Source organism: Chiloscyllium plagiosum, unplaced genomic scaffold (assembly GCF_037043375.1).
Source record: "Chiloscyllium plagiosum isolate Xiang-an unplaced genomic scaffold, Cpla_swu_hap1 HiC_scaffold_23, whole genome shotgun sequence".
NCBI lineage: Eukaryota > Metazoa > Chordata > Chondrichthyes > Orectolobiformes > Hemiscylliidae > Chiloscyllium > Chiloscyllium plagiosum.
This window is the reverse complement of record NW_028270161.1, coordinates 2,417,853-2,440,583: the sequence shown is the minus strand read 5'-3', so window position 1 is coordinate 2,440,583 and position 22,731 is coordinate 2,417,853. Positions and strand designations below refer to the sequence as shown.

The 22,731-nt window shown below is 43.0% G+C and overlaps 1 protein-coding gene across 6 annotated transcripts in view; it reads left to right on the top strand.

Moving 5' to 3' along the window:
- LOC122561883 (semaphorin-3D) overlaps positions 1-22,731 on the top strand; it is a 356,084-nt gene that overhangs the window by 67,355 nt on the left and 265,998 nt on the right. For 4 of the 6 annotated variants that reach the window (XM_087999320.1, XM_043714212.2, XM_087999319.1 and 1 more), the window contains exon 2: positions 18,242-18,436. In XM_087999320.1, the coding sequence (XP_087855446.1) occupies positions 18,274-18,436 (163 nt within the window). In that variant the 5' untranslated portion in view covers positions 18,242-18,273. Of the gene's footprint in view, positions 1-7,520; positions 7,632-8,130; positions 8,429-18,241; positions 18,437-22,731 lie in introns of those variants that run through there. The other 2 variants (XM_043714209.2, XM_043714210.2) reach the window with 2 other exon arrangements.

Sequence of the window (22,731 nt, the reverse complement as noted above, 5' to 3'; positions counted from 1 at the left end):
GGTCAGACCCCACCGCCCCCCCCCACCCCTCACCACCACTACCACCACAGTGACCGTGCCCCTCCTTAAACTCCCGAAGGATTGCACTCCTTTGTCTTTCAGTCATGGCTGACACTGCCGGTCTGATGTTAATGTACCACAGTGCCAACAGTGACCTAACCCACCCCCATACTGTGCAATGCTCCCTTTGTGATGACAAGCTTCCTGTGTCCCACACAGAGGCTGGCAACCTCCAAGGCAGGGCAAAGCCATTGGATGCGAAGGGGCAAGCTAACATGTGACCTATGCAGATCCCTGTGCTGACTGTGTGTCCTTGTGCACAAAGTGACCTGGCATGAACGTGCAAGTTCTCTGTGTCCCTGAGCTCAGAGTAAAGAGCTGGGTTTATCAGAGAGTGGGCATGGTGAGGAGCTGGGTTGATGAAGGTTTGGGGAGGATGGTGGCTGCGGAGTATGCACGAGACACATTATGATACACACAGTTGGATGGTGGATAGACAAGCACTTGGTGAGCTAGGTCTCTGCTTGAATTTACACACCTGGAATTCGCACACTGAGTTTGATGAAAGGAGAGGAGAATTGGAAGTGGTTTTTCAATTTAGCCAGTTGGGGATTATGCAAGGATGGAAATGAGGTCGTTGCCGGTCAATGGTCAGATTCAGAAGTCATCATTTAAGTGCTGAGTGGAAATTCTAAAAGATTTTTCAATGTCGAGATTCCAATTATTTAAACTTTCTCCATCTATTTACACTTTTATTACCACGATTCACACCACATCTGGGAGGAGAAAATTCAAATCTTGATATTTCTTTTTTTCTCCTCACTCATCTCTCCCATTCATTCACTCCTTCCCTCCCTTTCACACTCATTCCCTCCCTTTCACACACATTCCCTCCTCTCTCTCCATGCCCCTCTCTCTCTCTGTCTCTCCCACCCACCCACCCCCTCTCTCTCTCTCTCCCACCCACCCACCCCCTCTCTCTCTCTCTCCCACCCACCCACCCCCTCTCTCTCTCTCTCCCACCCACCCACCCCCTCTCTCTCTCTCTCCCACCCACCCACCCCCTCTCTCTCTCTCTCTCACCCACCCACCCCCTCTCTCTCTCTCTCTTTCAAAACAACTCAGCTGTTCCATACCACACTAGCTCTGCTAGTTAGGTACAGTTTCCGCTAAGCTTTTCAAATTCAAAGCATGGGTTTGGCTAATACCATTCTCTTTGAGATATTGCAATGGAAGGATTACTTTAAACAATGATTTTAGTTTCAAAGTTAAATGACGAATTGGGTATAGAATTAGTTTAATTAGCCTGGCTGCCATATTCCAATCAATTTAAGGTGGAGAATCTTGCATCAGTGCATCAATTCCCCAACTGTATGAAGACACTGATTCATGTAAACTTGGGATCAGGTTATATCAAGTTCCAAGGCCAAGCGCTTCATGCAGCATGTGTTACTGCATGTCCCATGGCAGCTAGAGCAGGTTCGAGTTTGGCTGAACCTGTTTACACATGTCTGCTTCAAAGCCACAAGTGTTAGAGTTGAGTTTAATCTGACAGAATAATTTAGTTTCTTTTCACTCTCTGTATTGACATTAAAGCTCATTCTCACCACATTAAGAACAATGTCTAATTGCTGAAAATTCAAAAATTGTTTGGACATAAGGAGAACAGCCAAGTGATACATTTTCTCAAAGTGTATTGAAGCCTTAGAAAGGAACAGTATTATTCTGAATTATTACATAAAGTAACACATGCAATTAATTGCTTGAATTGAACTTTGTTGGAAAGAAAAACTGAATTAGTGTCATGGCTGTCATGATCTCAGTGCGTCAAAAGCACTTTAATAAATAATTACATACTTTTAAAGACAAGTCACTGTTGTAATTCAAACATCAGAAAAGTCATCTTCATAGAGCAATATCTCATAAGCAGTGAGATAGTGACGACCCAGTGCTGCTAACTGTGAGATTTTGACTTGGACACTAGGTAGACTTATGCAATAGACTCTGTTACATTCACTGAGAGGATACACAGAGCTTTGATTTAGTGTCTCATTGCAAATACAGCAACGTAGCACACCCTCAGCACTGCAGCAGAGAGTTATCTTGGAGAATGTGGTCAAATTTCAAAAAATGGGGCAACGTTCTCACAACCGTGGGTGACACAGTGGTTAGCACTGCTGCCTCACAGCGCCAGAGACCCGGGTTCAATTCCCCCTCAGGTGACTGACTGTGTGGAGTTTACACATTCTCCCCGTGTCTGCGTGGGTTTTCTCCGGGTGCTCCGGTTTCCTCCCACACTCCAAAAATGTGCAGGTCAGGTGAATTGGCCATGCTAAATTGCCCGTAGTGTTAGGTGAAGGGGTAAATATAGGGGAATGTGTCTGGGTGGGTTGTGCTTCGGCAGGTCAGTGTGGACTTGTTGGACCGAAGGGCCTGCTTCCACACTGTAAGTAATCTAATCTAACCAAAACTTCCGAAATACAAGGCAAGGGAGCTCACAGGGATACCTTGCTTTTTCTGTGTATTGCTACACGAAGGCACATTTTGTCAAAGCTTTTTATCTTGCAGGGTTTCAAGATGCAGGTGACAGTAGTTTACAGTGATCAGACCCTGCCAGCACACCCCTGTCCCTGACTGTCGCCAGAACATAGAACATAGAACATTACAGCGCAGTACAGGCCCTTCGGCACTCGATGTTGCGCTGACCTGTCATACCAATCTGAAGCCCATCTAACCTACACTATTCCATGTACGTCCATATGCCTGTCCAACGATGACTTAAATGTACTCAAAGTTGGCGAATCTACTACCGTTGCAGGCAAAGCATTCCATACCCTTACTACTCTGTACCCTTACTACAGACTGGGGCAAACACAGCTCCCTCCTCCCAAAGCATTAGTAAAGTCAAAAAAACCCAAAGGACTGTGAGTATCGGAAAACGGAAACAAAGACAGAGATTGCTGGGAAAGCTCAGCAGGTCTGGCAGCATCTGTGAAGAGAGAAAGCAGAGTTAATGTTTCAGGTCCAGTGACCCATCCTCAGAACTGATTGTAGCAAGGAAAAGGTTGGTAGGCAAGCTGAAGATAGGGTGGGGAGAGGGCGAAGGAGTAAACCACAAGTGATGGAGCCGAGAGAGGGAGGGAGAGAGAGAGAGAGAGGTAATGGGAAAAGGTCAGCCTGGGAGAAGCAGTAGCTGCTACCAGGGCCATTCGTGGCTGACCATGGGTTGTTTGTGATAGCCATCCATCTGATGACAGAGCCTGGTGTGTGCAGTATTGGGTCATGATTACAGTGGTGCTGGAAAAGCGCAGCAGGTCAGGCAGCATCCAGGGAGCAGGAAAATTGACATTTCGGGCAAACGCCCTTCATTCCTGGGCTTTAGCCCAAAATGTCAATTTTCCTGCTCCTCGGATGCTGCCTGACCTGGTGTGCTTTTCCAACTCAACTCTAACCCTGACTCTAGTCTCCAGCAATTGCAGTACTCAGTTCTGCTGCATGCAGTATAGGGTAACGGCACAAGAGAAGGTGCTCAGGCCCTAAAATTATTGACCTTGATATTGAATCCCGAGGGACACAAGGCTCCTCAGCAGAAAATGAGGTGCTGTTCTTCCAGCTTGCATTGAGCTTTGGAGCACTACAGCAAGCCCTAGGCAGAGAAGTTGGCCAGGGAACAGAGGGGCCCTGTTGGGAAGGCAGCTATTGCTCTTGGATGCTTTGAAGGCTGGTAATTGGGCGGCTGGCAGCTTGAGGCCCTTATCTGCTCATTGATTGACCAGTTTGGGCCTTAATTGATGGCAGGTCAAACTCCTTGTCCAATGACCCTCTTGCACAGAAGCTACTTGCTGAGGTGGTGGGAAAGGGGAACAGTATTTCTCCAGGGTCAACCTATTATTTCCTTTTGTTGTTCTCTCCTGGGTACTTCTGGAGAGGCAAATCTCATGCTGAAAGTGTGACCATGCATGTAGTGAATCGTAACTCTGCCCCCAGACAAAAAATGTGTTGTTTTCCACATAAATATTTGCATCCTCTCACCACCAGCCTCAGCAGGATGTGCTACCTATAAGTTTCAGGTATTTATTTCTGCCCATGTTTGTATCTGAGCTGACTGGTCTCCATTCCATTGACATTGCTGCCTCTGCACTGCCCTCAGGTGAATTCTGCAGCTCAGATCCATCATGCTTTATTGATTTGGAGTGAGTGAAGCTCATTTTGCTTTCATGTGGAGACTTGTCCTAATTGATCCCAAGCCATCAGTGCTTCCTAGTTGACCTTGTTGAGTTCAAAACACTTGCTGGGTATTGACAAACTCTGCAGAACTATATCACCCTCTCATGGTCTTGTCTCCTGACACACAAGTCCCAGTGACTGTGCTGTAATATGTCTGCAGCATCTGACCTTTCCCTGCATTTACCCAGCTCAAATGCTTTTGTTTAGTTATTAATACAATTGAACATTTCTAGATGAGTCCTAAAATTTAAACAAAGTCAATTATGTGCAATATCTTTGATTGTCTGAGGATTTGTTAAGGAGTTGTATGTTTGAATGCAATTTGTTTGTAAACACTAGTTGTATAAATAGATTTTAAAACCCAGAAAATGGTTTTGAATGATAGCTTTCATATGAATTTCAAAGACTCCCTTTGAGAGAAATGATTTTGCCTTCTCTCTATGAGTGGCTCCTAATTTCTAAGCAGTGAATGTCATCCTGAACCAGGGTAAAAACTAATCCTGCCATTGCTGGATGCAAACACAGATAGACTGGCCCAACTCTGAATCCGTTACAGGAAGGGTTTAGGGGGATATGGGCCAAGTGCCTGGAAATGGGACCAGATTAATTTAGGGTATCTGATCAGCATGGACGAGTTGGACTGAAGGGTCTGTTTCTGTACTGTGCAGCTCTATAACTCTATAAAAAAGTTTAATTGCCAAAAAGTAGTATTTCAGTAACTGGAGGGATGGTGTGAGTGATTAGGTATGTAAACCTCTGCTGAATAAACTGGATTTTACATCACAGGAACATTGCAGTAAAATGGTAAGTCTCATGTGAACTGTTACATTCATGGTGAAGTTTATCGGTCTGGCAAATCTACATTTCGTGATTTTGCAGAGTTCCAAGAGGATTGTGCCATTACCTATTAACAAGCAGCTTCCAAACAATGCAATCCTTAGTCCTTTCACAGAAACACATATTCAGAAATAATTTGGGTTTCCTGCTGCTTGAGGCTGTGGGTAAAATGACCAAGAATGTGCCAGAGAGTAGCAAGTGTGAAATTAAGCCATTGAAAGATATATGTGTCAGACCATAAAACAGAAACTTTGGAAGTTTTGGATCAAATTTGAGGGCACTGTTTTAGGTCTCAGATCTGCCATTTATATACCTCTCCCTCAGGCCGTTCTTACTGTTCAGCATCCACACCCTCCCAAGGCAATCGAATACAGCTTCCATTCATGCCAAAATAGATGACCTTTTTATGTTAGTGACCTTGAAAGAATAATTTACTGTATTGAAATTTTAAAACAAAAACAGATAATGAGCTTTTATTCCATGGAATTCTATAAATGCTGCACATCAAATAAATCTTTGGCTTCCCTCTTGTTTTATCTCCACTGCCCACACAAAGATTTCTTTTTACCAGAACATCAGAACTTTAGCTGTAGCAATTATTGTTCAGTTCTGTCCTCAGTGATTCCAAGTACCTCACAGAGTCATAGAGATGTACAGCACGGAAACAGCCCTTTTGGTCCAACCCATCCATGCTGACCAGATATCCTAACCTAATCCAATTGCCAACACTTGGCCCATATCCCTCCAAATGCTTCCTATTCATATTCCCATCCAAATGCCTTTTAAATGTTGCAATTGTACTAGCCTCACCACATCCTCTGGCAGCTCATTCCATACACGTACCACCCTCTGTGTGAAAAAATTACTCCTTAGGTCTCTTTTATATCTTTCTCCTCTCACCCTGAACCTATACCTCTAGTTTTGGATTCCCCTATGCTGGGGAAAAAAGATCTTGTCTGTTTACCCTATCCATGCCCCTCATGATTTTATAAACCTCTATAACGTCACCCCTCTGACAGTTTTTGAGACCATTCCAATAAATCCAATTCTGTACTAGATTCAGAGTTGGGACAGTCTATCTGTGCTTGCATTCAGCAGTGGCAGGGTTAGCTTTTAATCTGGTTCAGGATGACATCAGTGGAAGGTAAGCATACACTGCTTAGAAATTAGGGGCCACTCACTTAAAACAGAGATAAGGCAAATGCATTTCTCTCTGAGAGTGTCTTTGGAATTATTTTCCTGACAAGGTGGTGGCACCTGAGTCTTTGAATCTTGTTAAGGCAGGCGTGAATAGATTGTTGTTAAGAAAGAGGATGAAGATTTATCAAGGGTAGGTGGGAACACTGATTCTAGTCTACCGTTAGATCAACAATGACCTTATTAACTGGGGGAGCAGACTTGATGGGCTGAATGGCCTACTTCTGTTCCTAATTGTATATATTGAATGGCCTCAGTGAAGACAGGTAAAGGAGCATCATCTCTGGAATTTGAATTAGGAAGTGAAAATGACAATTTTGGTCTACGGAAATAAACAATCTTGGAAATACCTGGCTGATTATATTATGATGTGGGAATGATGATTAAATATTTTATAAGATATTTTTGATGAGAATAAATTTCTCATAGAGAATCTGTACATTTTGCAAACTTTGCCTTGAATTTTTTTAATTGGTTACTTCTCCCCATTAATTTGTTTCCTCTGTGTAGCGTTTCCCTCCGTTCGGCTGGAATTAGAGAATCTTTAATAATCCATGTGGTCAGGGTTCAAATTATATAACCCTGGAGCGTGTGAGACTTGAACCCAGGTCTCCTGACTTAGAGGTATTGATGCTACCACTGCACCACAAATAACCAGAAATTAAATGCATTACTTTGGCACACCCAGAGATGCCTTGAGGCATCACTTTTTGAACCATGCCATAACAATTTTTTTTTTAACCTTTATTCTGCATCACTAAGTCGACTGTGTGTCTGAATCACTTACCATGCACAGCCTACCAAGGGTGGTGCACAAAACTGCATTCGGCATTTGACCTGTGGCCTCACTAATGCCCTGTAGATATTTTCTAATGAATCTCTTCAGAGCTGTTATAACACAGCTCTGGATTGTGTAGCACTCGAATCTGGATCTCCTTGCTCAGAGGTATGGATGATACCACAAGAGCCCCCAATATTGGAGGGTTTGTTTAGTTGTGAAATGCAGTACAGCAGAGCTGGGAATCATTGGCTATACAGGAGCAGGTGGAACTTGTTCAGGAGCTGATGTTAATCATATTGCCCTCTAGAGCTGTCCCAGTTGAGACTGACCAGCTCAGCAGAACCATGCCCCTTTCTCCCATGTACAACGTAGCTCGTTACTACACAAACCCATGAGCCTTTGGTGAAACACAACTTTTTTAGTGTGTTCTCAGCTGATAGGAGGGAGACTCACTGCCGGCTGGGCTAGATACCTTCCAGTTTCCTCTGGAAAACTGGTGGAAGGATGCATTACCAGGAGCATAGCAAGCAACTGTGGAACTGCCCTGAACCCTGAGCGCCAGGCAACCAAACCCACCACAACTTGTCAAGTGAGTGGAAGAACCAACATTAACTCATTGCTGTTTTAGAAATCAAGTTACTTTTTACATCAAAACAACTTTATTTTCTACAGAAACCTTATAACTGTATTCCTTTTGCATATCCATGGTCATGGAAATTGTCCTCTGGAATTTGAAAAATGATTAATTACTGAGAAACAGAAAAGCAAGATCTAAATGAAATGTTTTTTAAAAATTATCCTGGATGTCATTTTTGATTTGTGTAAATTACGCAATTCTCGATTAGCTACCAGTGGCAAATCTTCAACTGAAAAAGAAAATTGATAAATATAAGTAGATTCCTTTCACACACAAATATTTTGGGAAAAAAACGGATGAAAATAGCATGGTAATTGATCAATGGGAATGATGTGACAACACCAGAGTTTCCTGCTCTGAGTCAGTGGGCTTTGCTCGATAAGAGTGTACTTGTGTAACTGTTTTGTTTTTGTTTCCAGACTTATGTAAGTGTTGCTGCACATTTATGAAGTTATCAGTCAGCAAATAAGAGCCATCATAACTGGCTGCATGTAAGCAGCTATTCTCAAGATAAGCTCAAGAGGCAGGAGTTTAATGCCGCAAGGCTGGTCCTGGAAAGATAAGCTGCTGGAGGAGGAGCTGACTGTTTCTGCTTTCAGCTTCAAGCTATACAAAGCATTGCTTCCGGAAATGTATTGAGAGTCTAAAACCACAGTCTTCAATAACAAGAATGGAATAATGCCTACACTATCTCCATTTGTTTCATGTAAAACACTGGCACTATATCACAGGAATAAGAACAGCAAAAGGTGATATTTAGTTGATGTTTTTAAGATAATGAGCAAAAGATGCTGGAGATAATTGTTCATTGAAATTGATTATTCAGTGACTGTGTTTGGTGAGTATTGAGTCCTTTGTCACAGGGAATAACTAAAGCATGGGGGAAACTTTGCTAAAGTTTAGGTTAAGGATTATGCGAGTCTTTGTACTGCTTTAGCAAAGAGTGACCACAGAATAACAGAGAAAATTACTTCCTGCTGTGCTGTCAAAATGCATAGTCCTATATCTGATCACTTTCCTTTCCATTGCAAGCATATAAGAAGGATAGTGAAGAAGGCGTTTGGTACGCTTACCTTTATTGGTCAGAGTATTAAGTATAGGAGTTGGGAGGTCATGTTGCGGCTGTATAGGGCATTGATTAGGCCACTTTTGGAACACGGTGTGCACTCTAGTCTCCCTCCTATAGGAAGGATGTTGTGAAATTTAAAAAGGTTCAGAAAAGATTTACAAGGATGTTGCCAGGGTTGGAGGATTTGAGCTATAGGGAGAGGCTGAACAGGCTGGGGCTGTTTTCCCTGGCACGTCGGAGGCTGAGGGGTGACCTTATAGAGGTTTATAAAATCATGAGAGGTATGGATAGGGTAAATAGACAAAGTCTTTTCCCCAGGGTGAAGGAGTCCAGAACTGGAGGGCATAGTTTTAGGTTGAGAGGGGAAAGATTTAAAAGGGACCAAGGAGCAACTTTTTCTCACAGACAGTGGTGCGTCTATGGAATGAGCTGCCAGACGAAGTGGTGGAAGCTGATATGGTTACTGCATTTAAAAGGCATCTGGATAGGAAAGGTTTGGAGGGATATGGGCCAAATGCTGGCAAATGGGACGAGATTAACTTAGGATATCTGGTCGGCATGGACGAGTTGGACCGAAGGATCTGTTTCTGTGCTGTACATCTCTTTGATTCTATGACTAAGAAGGGATCTTCTGATGTAGTTGTAGTGTTCCAGGTTCAAGTCTCATCTGTTCCTGAGGTATGAAATAACATCATTGAACAGGTTGATTAGAACATATCGACAATACAATGGATTAATAACCGAATCAAGATATTGATGCATTTGGCTGTTCTTCACTGATTTTCAACCCTGCATCAATAAAAATCACTGATATTTTAATTCGTAAGTTATTGCAGAGCTTTGATTGGAGTAATTTTTCTTCATGCAAATAATTTGTAATGTTATTGTATCAGACATTAGCTTTGTCTGAATGTGTCTATGGAGTGATGCTATCTTTATGCTCAGGTCAAACAGACTATTTAATAATCTCATGCACAGCGACATGCCTATAGTTTTAATAATACGATTGAGCATTTTAAAATGAATATTTATTGACAAAAGTTATCAATATTTTATCATAATGGCCATTAACATTTAACTGAAGTGGTTGGGATAGGTGATAGCCTAGTGGTCTTGTTGCTGGATTTATTAATCCAGAGACTCAGGTAATGTTCTGAGGATCTGGGTTCAAATCCCACCATGGCAGATAAAAATCTGGAATTAAAAATCTAATGATGACCACGTATCGATTGTCAGGAAAATCCCAGGGACCGAAACTGCCATCCTTACCTGTTTGGACCTACATGTAACTCCAGTCATGCAGCAATTTGGTTGACTCTTAACTACCCTATGGGTAATAAATGCAGGTCCAACCAGTGATTCCCTTATACTGTGAATTTTTTTCTAAAAATTGTTCATTATCTCCTCTTTAATTATGTTTTTTTTGTGGAGTTTAGATCACCTTGCATATGGAGGCAATTCAGGGAAGATTTACTGAACTGATTCCTGGGATGAAGAGGTTGTCATATGAGGAATACTTGAGAAAATTAGGCCCATAGCCAGTAAAGTCTAAAAGAATAAAAAGTAGTCTTCTTGAAAGGTATAAGATTCTGAGCGGACTTGACCAGAAAGATGCTGAGAGAAGGCTCCTCTCATTGGGGAATCTAGTGCTAGAGGACACAGTTTAAAAAGAGGTCTCCCATTTCAGACTGGGAAAAAGAATACCTTTTTTTCTCTGAGGGTAAGGGCAGTGGGGGAATGGTGTTGTTAGCATTTCAGTGACCAATGGAGTCTGGGTTATTGAATATTCAAGGATGAGTTAGAAAGATCATCAATAGTTTTTACTTTAGATTGATAAGGGATTAAGGGTGAGGGGTAGTAACCAACAAATTGGAATATTAGATCATCTACAATTTTACTGAATAATGAAAAAGGCTTGAATAGGACAAATGGTCCTCTCCCATTTCTTATGTTTTATTTTCACCACATTTTCAGAGTAATTTCCATGCAGTCCTGTTCTATATTTTATCCCAAATACTCCAGTTTTAGAAACCTGCAAAAATACAACAAACATACAAAGTAATAATAGTAAAATATTCTTGAAGTCCCTGCTCCCAGCCTGCCGCAGCCAGGGGTCCTCGTTCCATCCCTACCGCAGTCAGGAATCCCCGCTCTGGCCCTACCGCAGCTAGACGTCCCTGCTCTGGGCCTACCGCAGCCAGGGGTCCCCGCTCCATCCCTACCACAGCCAGGAGTCCCTGCACCGTACCTACCACAGCCAGGAGTCCCTGCTACATCCCTACCACAGCCAGGTGTCTCCGCTCCATCCCTACTACATCCAGGAGTCCCTGTTCCATCCCTATCGTGGTCAGGAGTCCCCGCTCTGGGCCTACTGCAGCCAGGGGTCCCCGATCTGGGCCTACTGCAGCCAGGGGTCCCCGCTCTGCACCTAGTGCAGTCAGGAGTCCCTGCTCTGCACCTAGTGCAGTCAGGAGTCCCTGCTCTGGGCCTACCATATCCAGGGGTCCCTGCTCTGAGCCTACCGCAGACAGAGGTCTCCGCTCTAGGCCAACTGCAGCCAGGGGTTCCCGCTCTGAGCCTATTGCAGCCAGAAGTCCCCGCTCTGGGCCTACTGCAGCCAGGAGTCCCTGCTCTGGGCCTACCATAGCCAGGGGTCCCTGCACTGCCCTCGCTGCAGCATACACCCTGCTGCCATTCAAGGAGTCCATGCATCGGGAGTCACCGCCGATAATGCTCTGGCCTCCCTGCTATATCAATAAGGTGGAGTATTAAAACAAAAAAAAGACATAAAGGAAAGAGAGGAAAAGAATACAGCCAGCCTGGAGTGAATGGGCTCGGCCTGAACATTACCCATGATGTCATTGCTGCCATCTTTAATTTGGACCAACCTCTCCCTTCCCTGGGCCATGGTGACCCTCAGGTTACACCAGTACCAGTTGTCTCTCTCTAATAAGAAAGAAGCCCAAGTTCCAGTAGAACAGTGATAACTTTACTTTTTATTTTAAAGATCAACAGTGAATCAGTGAACAGTTCATTAACTTTCAGCATTTGAATTTTTGTCACAGTACATTTTTGTGTAGTCAATAGATTGATTGCAATACAACTTGAACTGAACATATATCTGTTAGTGGTGTGTTCTGTGTGTACAATATCCTTATTACATTTCATTTTATCACGGTCAGTGACTGCCTAAAACACAAACAGCTTTGAAAGTGATCTTTTAATGTTACCAGTTATTTAATGTTTCACTGTGATTATTTGTAAGAAAATTCAGGGGAATCACAAGGTCTGTCTTCGTTATCACAGCGATGCCTTTATTGCACATCTGTTCAGCTTTAATGAAGTGCTTCATCCTGTCTGGTCGTAAATAGCTTCCGATTCCTGAGGAACAAACCAGGAGGTTTGTGAAGATCAATAGAGAGGCACAATCCCACAGAGCTGCCCAGTACATTCAGGGGATGTAGGATTGTGTTAAAGAAGAGATTATTGGGAATGTGTGGAAGTTTAACATAATATCATTTAAACTGGATTTCCAGGAAAACCCATGTCACCGAAATGCCAAGTATCACAGTTTTGAGTAACTGTCAATCCTTGTGATATTAATGTTATCAACGTTAAGTTGTACTGCAGAAGTTTAAGAAGTATAGTTTATTTATTGCATTGTTAGTTCAAGAATTTCAATTTCAACTTTTGATGAAACTGAAATAATTGCCACTCAGTAATTTACCAATTTGGTCAATCTTGTTTGATGTCACTGTAGGCATGGAAATGGACAAGGGACTTTTTAAAACAAGACAAACAGCAAACAAGTGTGGAGCAACAGCAGTCTTAGAGCACAGTTTAAAATCAAAGTGTACAAAAGCATAGGCCTCACCAGGCTTCTGTATGGTGGCATCATTTACCAACGTGCCCCTCCCCCTCCCCACCCCAGAACACTTTCACCACCATTGTGTCCTCAACACCAGTACTTGGCAGGATGGAGACATGACCACTGAGGTCCTGGGAACAGAGGGCAATACCAACATCAAGGCCAGGCTCCTGCACAGACAACTGCGATGCCCGAACAAACAGCCATCATCTGTCCAAGATCGTGTCGTACAGAGAGTTAATGACTGGTGGAACAAAGGGGAATGATGCAAATATTTCAGGGCCTGCTGAAGACATTGCTCTCTGCACACCACATGGACTGTCACCACATGGACTGTCACCACATGGACTATCACCACATGGACTGTCACCACATGGACTGTCACCACATGGACTGTCACCGCATGGCCTGTCACCGCATGGACTATCACCACATGGACTGTCACCACATGGACTGTCACCGCATGGACTGTCACCGCATGGACTATCACCACATGGACTATCACCACATGGACTGTCACCACATGGACTATCACCACATGGACTGTCACCACATGGACTGTCACTACATGGACTATCACCACATGGACTGTCATCACATGGACTGTCACCACATGGACTGTCACCACATGGACTATCACTACATGGACTGTCACCACATGGACTGTCACCACATGGACTATCACTACATGGACTGTCACCACATGGACTGTCACCACATGGACTATCACCACATGGACTGTCACCACATGGACTGTCACCACATGGACTATCACTACATGGACTATCACCACATGGACTGTCACCACATGGACTGTCACCACATGGACTATCACTACATGGACTATCACCACATGGACTATCACCACATGGACTGTCACCACATGGACTGTCACCACATGGACTATCACCACATGGACTATCACCAGTAGGAAACACAGCTCAGTCATCCCAATGCTTTGAGATGCTCCATTGGGACAGCTCCATTCACCTTCGATACTGGACAGAGTGCCAGTACCATTGAGAAAAGGGGGAGATGGAGCAATCCAACAGTCCCAGACATTGTTTACACCTTCATCTTTACCCTCACCTGCTGTTGGAGAGTCTGACTGATATGGATAGGCCTGGCTAGACTGAAGTCAGTCTGCAAACAACTTCCCTAAAGTCTTAACTGTGAAGAAATGTCGAGAGACTTCAACAACTTATCACAATGAGTCTGTAAAATAGAAATATGCAGCTCCTTCTCTGGCCTCTTGTTCATTAACTGAAAATGTGGTGCTGGAAAAGCGCAGCAGGTCAGGCAGCATCCAGGGAACAGGAGAATCGACGTTTCGGGCATAAGCCCTTCTTTATGCCCGAAATGTCGATTCTCCTGTTCCCTGGATGCTGCCTGACCTGCTGTGCTGTTCCAGCAACACATTTTCAGCTCTGATCTCCAGCATCTGGAGACCTCACTTTCTCCTCTTGTTCATTAACCCCCCTCACCCCCACAACTACCCCACCACTGGTGGCTCTACTTTCAGCTGTCGAGGCCTGAGCTCGGGAATCTCTTTCAGTTCCCACCTTTAAGATGCTGATTGAATATTATCTCCTTTGTCCAGGTGTTTGGGCACTTATCCTAATGGCTGCATTGTGAACAATGTTTGTCTGATGAATACTCACCTGAAGTACTTTGGGAGTTTTACTGTGATCAAGGTGCTATGGATATGAAAACAATTGGACTCAAGATAGAGGGGATAGAAGTGGGGAGTCATTTTCAACAAAATCATTGAGTGTGTGTGTGTGCGCGAGTGTGTGCATGTGGCCCTGGCTCAGTTTGTGTTGGAGTAAAATGGTTGTACTAGGGTGCTTTTAGAGCTGGGTAGTTTCCCATGGGTGCTGCATTCCCAGTGGTGTCACCTTTATTTAGTTGAGATGTTAAACCAAGGTCACAGCTGAATATCCTGATGATGGTGATGATGATCATGTTGGCAGCAGCAATGAGAAAAAGCAAGGAATTCTCCTGGTCACCTCATCAATGTTCCCTTTAACTAACCTTAACCCGAAAGACACAGACCAATTTTACATCCAGCTAATGGGCTACAGCTCACAACTCAATACAGAGGAACCTCTCTTCCCTGAAGGACACAAGCTGGGAGTATTTCATTCGGTTAATCAAAATCTGGATAATATAGTTTAGGCTAAGCATCAGGACCTTGTGAGCTTGTTTGGATAACCTGAAATTTGGAAAATTGAATGCCAGATAATTGAGGTGCCTCTGTATTAGAATGTGCGTTATTGTTACATGTGCTCACATGAGTGCAGTGCAAAGTTTGTAACTCCCCACTTACTGAGCCATTTTCAGTAGAATGGTCTGCCGGTACACGATCTGAGGGACAAATTACAAATATAAAGCAACAAAACATTCATCGTTACAGTCCTTCAATCCTGCACAGTCCCATTCCCCTCTCTGCACCGACCTCTCCACCGGTCCGCACTGACCCCTCCCCCGGTCCGCATCGATCTCTCCCGATGTCCGCACTGATCCCTTCCTCAGTCCACACTGACCTCTCCCCTGGTCCGCATTGACCTCTCCCCCGGTCCGCACTGACCTCTCCCCCTGTCCTCACTGACCTTAGCTTGGCACTGCCTTTCTCGCCAATGCCATAGATGTTGGGGAACCTCAGTCTCTGTCATGTTTGCTCGCTCTCCTCCTGGTGTTTGATATTTGGGGAAGAGATCGAGAAAGCAAAAGGTGGTGGGATTGCTGTGTTAATGAAGGATGACAATGGTACCATAGTGAGAAGGCAGATCAGGCCTGGTTGGAAATCTCATTTGTAAAATTGCACCTCAGACAGTGCAGCATGCCCTTGTACTGCTCTGAAATGTCAGTTCTTGTGCTTATTTCTTTGAAGTGTGATTGAATTCATGTCCCTTCTGCTGGAAAATGAGCTTCAGTTGAGTCACAGCTGATAATACAGGCTCGATAAAACCTTCAGGCTGGGCTTTTGGAGACGAGTTGATGTATTTTTGTATTTTCCTTTGTATTTTTAATAACTATGCCTGCCTTACTCTCCTGCTCAGAAGGTTGAGATATGGTTCCATCCTCACCAAGTGGAAATTGTCCATGTCTAAATCCACACGGCTGATTGAATGTACTACTGCCCCTGGTGGATTAGTGAGGAATACTCCAGTAAGAGAGAGAGCATGCAGCTATCTGGTGCAGGGCAGATACATTACTTTTGGCCGAAATGTCAATTTTACTGCTCCTCGGATGCTGTCTGACCTGCTGTGCTTTTCCAGCACCACTCTAATCTAGACTCTGGTTTCCAGCATCTGCAGTCCTTATTTTTACCTAGATGCATCACATTTGATCTGGTTCTCTTCCTGAGCTCAAAGGAGATTCTCCATTGCTAAAGTCACCACAATGAGGTTTTCTTTATCTTCTGTTCTCCTCAACAATTCTTTATTTCTACAAAGATCAACTCTATTCAGCAAGAACATAGCTGTGGCATCCCTTCTAGATTCATAGGATTATACCATACAGAAAAGGCCCTTTGACTGATTGAGTCTGTCCCGCCATGATTACTGAGATAATTCCCACTGTCCCACTCTGGGCATATGTCATTGAATGTTACGACCCTTCAAGTACTCATCCAAATACTTTTTAAAGGTTGTAAAGTTTCTTATCTCAACCTCCTCAATGAGATGTGCCTTTAAGAGGGAGTTGTTCTGTTTTGTTTCTCTTGAAGAGGGATGTTGTAAACATGGTGCTGAGGTGTCTGCTCCATGGAAAGCAGAGGAAATAAACTCGATTTTAAAAAGCAAAATTAGTTAAAAGAAGCATGAGTGGTTTGAGTTGTGCTCACACAGATGTAGGGATTTTGTTTTGCTTTCAGAGGTTGCGGTTGGGCTATTAGAGTTGAAGCTGCACGATACAGCTCTCTCTCTCATCGTGAATGTCGTGAGGTCAGCCGGGTGGACCTCCTAGAATAGGAGTTCCCTGACTGGGGCTATTAGTCTGCTTCAATCATGATCCCTGGCTGACAGATAGAAACAGGGGTGTCAGATATCCGGTTCACTCTGAGAGCGGGCTCTGAGAGAGCTGGGTCAGTGTCAAGGACTCTTCCTGTGTAAATAAAGGGTGTGTAGTTGACAGGATAACGGCCTCTATGGAGTTATTGCATTTCTGCTGCTGCAAAACATTGAGTTCTCTCTCTGTCTGTATCTCTCTTTCTCTCTGTCTCTCTCTGTCTCTCTCTCTCTGTCTGTCTCTTTCTTTCTCTCTCTCTCTCTGTCTCTCTGTCTCTCTCTCTCTCTCTCTCTCTGTTTCTCTCTCTGTCTCTTTCTGTCTCTGTGCTGCTGCTCAATTCATTCTGTCAGCGTTCCTTCACTCGGAGTGGAGGAGATACTCAAGTGAGAAAAATCGGTTTTGGTAAATTTGCCTTTGCCAATTTTGAAATGATATGCTGAACATTTCAGCTGCATGACACTATAATTGTTTGCTATAAATTCTGTGTCTTATGGTCCTGCTCCACAACCACCTGATGAAGGAGCGTCACTCCGAAAGCTAGTGCTTCCAAATAAACCTGTTGGACTATAACCTGGTGTTGTGTGATTTTTAACTTTGACCAATATTGATGTCATCTGTAAACTTACTAACCATGCCTTCTATATTCTCATTCAAATCATTTCTATAAATGACAAACTAGTCTTTACTTAACTTTACAATTCTTGTGCTTTGTACCATTGGCAGTGCCCATTATAATGCTCTCTTTGCAAACTAAAATTATGCTCATTTTTCAGAAGCCTGCCCAGTTTTAACCCTCGCAAATGTACTGCAGCTGGTTCAATATCTCATCTTGCTCCCATGCTGACCTTTCCATTGTGGGCCTACATTATATCCCGACAAATCTCAACAAAAGCTGGAGGGACCTCATTTTCCACGTAGGCACCTCACAGCCTTTAGGATGCAGTATTGAGTCCGGCAATATCAAAGCAAGTCCCCTGTCCTCCATTTGCCTAACATCCCCCAGCACCTCTGCCCCTCCCCCCGTCCCTACCACCCTCCTAGCCTTATTAACTTTGCTGTTAGCGGAGTGGATCCATTTTTGCCTTGCCATATCTGTCATTTACAGCCATCCTTTACACCCTCCCTGGGTCTTTTGCACTCTCACCATCTATTCCATTTGGTCTCTCCTTTCCCTCTGTCAACAGCAACAAAACCATCAATTTCCAGCCTCTTCCACTTCTGTGGAAGTCATATGAGACTGGAAATGATAACACTTCCTCTCTGTATAGATGTTGTCAGATCTGCTGAGCTTCTTCAGCGATTTCTGTTTTCTTTACCTCAGCTGGGACCAATTAATGCAGCAAAAACCAAAGATTCAATTTTGAATTTTCTAGTCACGTACTTAAGCACGAGACTTCATGCAGATAATTATTGTGCTATCAGGATGCATGATTGAATATGTTCTTTTTTTAAGTTAATTATTTTGTTTCTATTTGTTTTAACATATACCCTAAAAAGAAGTGTTTAAAACAGACTTGATATTATTGATCTTAGGGCTTGATTTCCATTTTTTCATGTCTGGGGTTGTGGTTGTGTTTTTTTTAACCTTTGTAAATTTTGTTTCCCTTGTTACAGAACTTCAATTGGCACAAGAAACTTTATTGTTGATGATGCAGCCAGCGACAGATGCAATGCAGAAATCTCCAAGAAATCAAACCCCGAAACCACTTCAAACATGTCGGTTGCTATGGAGCTTCATTTTACTATTAATTATTCCACTTGTGGAAACGTGGAAACAGAATCTTCCGAGACTCAAGCTTTTTCACAAAGGTAACAAGTGGAAAGAGACTATTGACATGTCAGTCCTCGAGAGAAAAGAACCTTTGAGCCGATATTGTCTGAATGTTTCAGTTTGTTTTGGATACTGAATGCAAGAGCTCCCTGCTGGTATTCACTCAGTATTAAAAGTGATCTGTTTATTGGCCAACTTTAGCACAGGATGTTTCTGAAAGTTTAGATGGCCTGAGGGTTATTTATAGTTGTATTTTCAAAGGGATGTCAATGGAAAGGTCCTCACTGATGTGTTTGTCAGAGAGCCATTCAGTGCATTGCTGGATTGTGTTTAATTGCCATTGCGTCATGTAAAGAAACAATGAACTTTAGTTCTCTCTTTAATTCAGCATTTATATGACAGCAAAATGCCAAGCAGCAGCCACACCACCTTGGCACCAGTGCTAATATGACTCAGGTGGCAGACAACCAACTGGAATCTTTGAGTCTTATTGCTGCTGGCGAGCACCGTTATTTTCTGTGTCTGAGTTAAATTGTGGCTAAATTAGTATCCTGCAAATGGAAAGCACATTGAAAGAACACCTCGACAGTGCAAGTCATTCCTCAACTCATTACCTTTATTTCACTCTCCCACTGAAATTGCAACAACAGCTTACAATTATACGATGACTTTAATAGATATGTATGTGCCATGTGATTTACTGGAGGGTAAATTAAAGAGAATTTGACATAGACTGGATGACCAAAGGTTTGATGAAAGGAATTAGGTTTGGCGGTGGCAGCCTCCCATCCTGAGAGAATGGTTTGTGTTGTGTTGGTCAAGTCTGTGTTCCCTGTTGCCCGTTGTGGCTCAGGAACTTGCTATGTCCTAGTAATCCCTGCCGGGTCTGGCTGTACAGGTGGTGGGTTGAGAACTTGGACAGTTTACTGACTTTTCCCTGGGGCTCTTCTCAGTTGGCTGTTCCATTTTGGTTTTTGATCACCTCTTCCATCTATAGAGGTGAAGCAAACAAAAACAGAAACTGCTGGAGAAACTCAGCAGGTCTGGCAGCATCCATGGACAGAGAAACCAAGTTAATATTTCGAGTTCAGTGACCATTCTTCAAAGTTCTGCTGAGCTTCTCCAGCGTATTTTGTTTTTGTTTGTTTCAGATTTCCAGCATCCACAGTTTTTTTGTTGTATTTTCCCAATTAAAGAGGTCATGGGGCATAATAATTGTCCCCCAATTCTCGGTGTCACCATCATGACATCACAGATGATCATTGAAGGGGAGGTCTGGATCAGTTCACTACACTGAAGGTCTTTGGGTTAATGGTAATGGTGTATCCAATTGTGACAATACTGCTCCTTTAACAAAGTTACTATGTCCTTAGTTTTTTGTTGAAGAGGGTCCTGGAGACAGAGGTGCTGAAAAGTTTGAACTCGCTACTTTAATAATGACTAACAGATGCTGCCTCAGTCGACAATCAGAAAAGGCTTTCAGTTTTTTTTTACACACGTGAACAATGAAAGGGGGGTGTCCAGTTCAGGGTTTTTTCCAGTTTTGGGTTAGTCTTAGCTGGTAGCCCAAAGAAACAGTTCCATGCTGATCCTCTCTTTTTCTCCTGTAAGAACCTGTGTTTGAATTTATCTTTTTGCCAAGGGGTGTGTCTATGGGATTTGCAGGAAATCTGAAACGCTCTTTGTAGAGTTGCGTTTTTGTGTCAGTTGGTTTTTCAAATAGTTGTGTTATTCTAAATTCAAATTTTTATCATTCGTGTGTAAATAAATTCTGTTTTGTTTAAAACTGAATGGTTTGACCAGCTGCATTGCTCCTGGAATATCCACTTTACACCTGCATAAAACAACTCGAAAAGTTATGGTCTGGTCTACCTTCTTAAAATGCTTTGAGGGGGTCTGGCCTGGTCCTTAACAAATTAATCTCGGTGTAGGGACAACTGTTATGAAGGTGCTTCATATTTAATCATTTTGGTGGATTGAGTGTGAAGGAGAGTGGCAATGTTTGGATTGTTTTCTCTTTGAGATCAATGAAAAGACATTGGTCCTTGCTCTTCTGAAAGCAAGGCATTTCTTGGAAAGCATTGTGGTTGCAGTTCATTGCTGATTTTGTTTGAGTGAACTCACTTCAGCCAGTTTAATGGCTGTTCTGTTTGAACAGTGTTTGCAGGAATGGAGTTTGTGTTTGGATCTGCAGTTGGTGGGGTGGAGGTGGGGGGAAGCCTTCTACAGAACAAGCTGCTCAGCTGGTGTCTCCTTACCGGAAACCCTGCTGGTGTGAGACCAGGGTCCAACTCAGATTTTCTCCTGAATGTGTGCATGTGTGTAGATAGGTAAATTTTAAATTTTTTTTACAAGTTCTATGTGTGTTAGGCAATTCTGCATCTTCATTAAACTGGTTTTGTTTGATAAGTCAATAATTGCTTCTGTTAAAGAAATCTTTTGATGAACTCTAAACTATTCAGGAAAGCATACGATTGGCTTTAATGGTATTTGGATATAATATCTCTGTAGTCGAATGACAGGACTGACAGAACACTCCTCTCATCTTAGTTATGAGCAGTTTAAAGAAAGAGAGAGAGAGAAAAAGAAAGATGTTTAGACAGGATATTCCAAATTTTTGGCACCAACTGCCAATGAGGAGCAAAAATCTGGGATTAGGAACCAAGAGGCAAGAACTGAGGGAATGAAGAGATCTTGGAGAACTGCTATTTTCCAAAAACAGGACAAACTACAGAACTGAAGGAACAGCCAAATGTAGAGGAAGTAGAATTGTTTGTCCATAAGCAGTTCCTCAGTGTACATTTAACTTGAATATTTACAATTGCATCACACCAAGAAATGCTTATTAATAATTATGGGTCTAAGTTTCTAAACTTCCTTCACCATGTTCAAGTTAATCGACTGCTGTAACTTACACTGATGCAGCAGCTCCAACACTCAAGGAGCTCAACACCAGCCAGGATATCCGCTTGATTGGCATCATATCCACAAGCATCCACTCCTTCCCCACTGATGCTTAGTAGCAGCAGTGTGTACCATCCTCAAGATACAGTGCAGAAATTCAGCAAAGATCCTCAGACAGCACCCATGACCACTTCCATCTTGAAGGACAAGGGCAACAGATACATGGGAACACCAACCTCTGCAAGTTCCCCTCCAAGTCACTCACTATTAGTAATATATACCAGTCCCTACAGCAATGGAAAGTAGCAATTCAAGAAGGTGCGGCACAGTGGCCTTAGTGGTTAGCATTACTGCGTCATCGTGCCAGGGACCCAGGTTCAATTCCAGCCTTGGGCGACTGTCTATTTGGAGTTTGCACATTCTCTTCATGTCTGCATGGGTTTCCTCTGGGTGCTCCAGTTTCCTCCCACAATCCAAAGATGTGCAGGTCAGGTGAATTAGCCATTCAAAATTGCCCATAGTGTTAGGTGCAATAGTCAGAGGGAAATGGATCTGGGTGGGTTACCCTTCAGAGGGTCAGTGTGGACTTGTTGGGCTGAAGGGCCTGTTTCCACACTGTAGGGAATCTAATCTAAAGGCAGCTCACTAACACCTTCTCTTGGACAATTAGAGATGGATAATAAATGCTGGCTGACTAGTGACACTCATGTTTCATGAGTGAATAAATAAAACTCTTCATGATAATGAAACATTGCAAGTTGTTTAACTGGAACATTGTAAAATAAAGTAAGATACTGGCCACAGAAGGAGTTTTGAGATCAAATAGGAAAGGTTTAGGTACATTAGTCAGAGGGAAGTGGGTCTGGGTGGGTTACTCTTCGGAGGGTTGGTGCGGACTGGTTGGGCCGAAGGGCCTGTTTCCACACTGTAGGGAATCTAATGTAATCTAATCCAAAAGATTCAAGGGTGTTTTAATCTTCTTTCCCTGAGATTATGAACATGTAGTGTAATTGAATTTACATTTATTATGGGAGACACTGAGATAATTATTCCCAACTGTTAATAATACAATTGGAATCATAAAATATTCAGGCATAACATTTGGAAAATTTATCCAGCAATTCTGTGTTAGTGTTGTCTTTCCAAATGCAACTGATGTCATTATACTCACTTGGTTACTTTCATCAATAAATTGGATTATCATATGGACTGTAACGGTTCAAAAGGTAGTTCACCACCACCTTCTCAAGGGCAATTAGGGTCAGGCAGTAAAAATGTTTGCCAGCAGCCATGACTATGCCCCGCAAGTGATTCGCAAAACTAGATATTGTATAATGCTACTTGCGTAAATGGGTTAAAAGTTACAAAATGTTAAATATTTTGTAAAGAAAAGTAATCTGTTCTTAAAATGGAAATAAAGAATCTTACA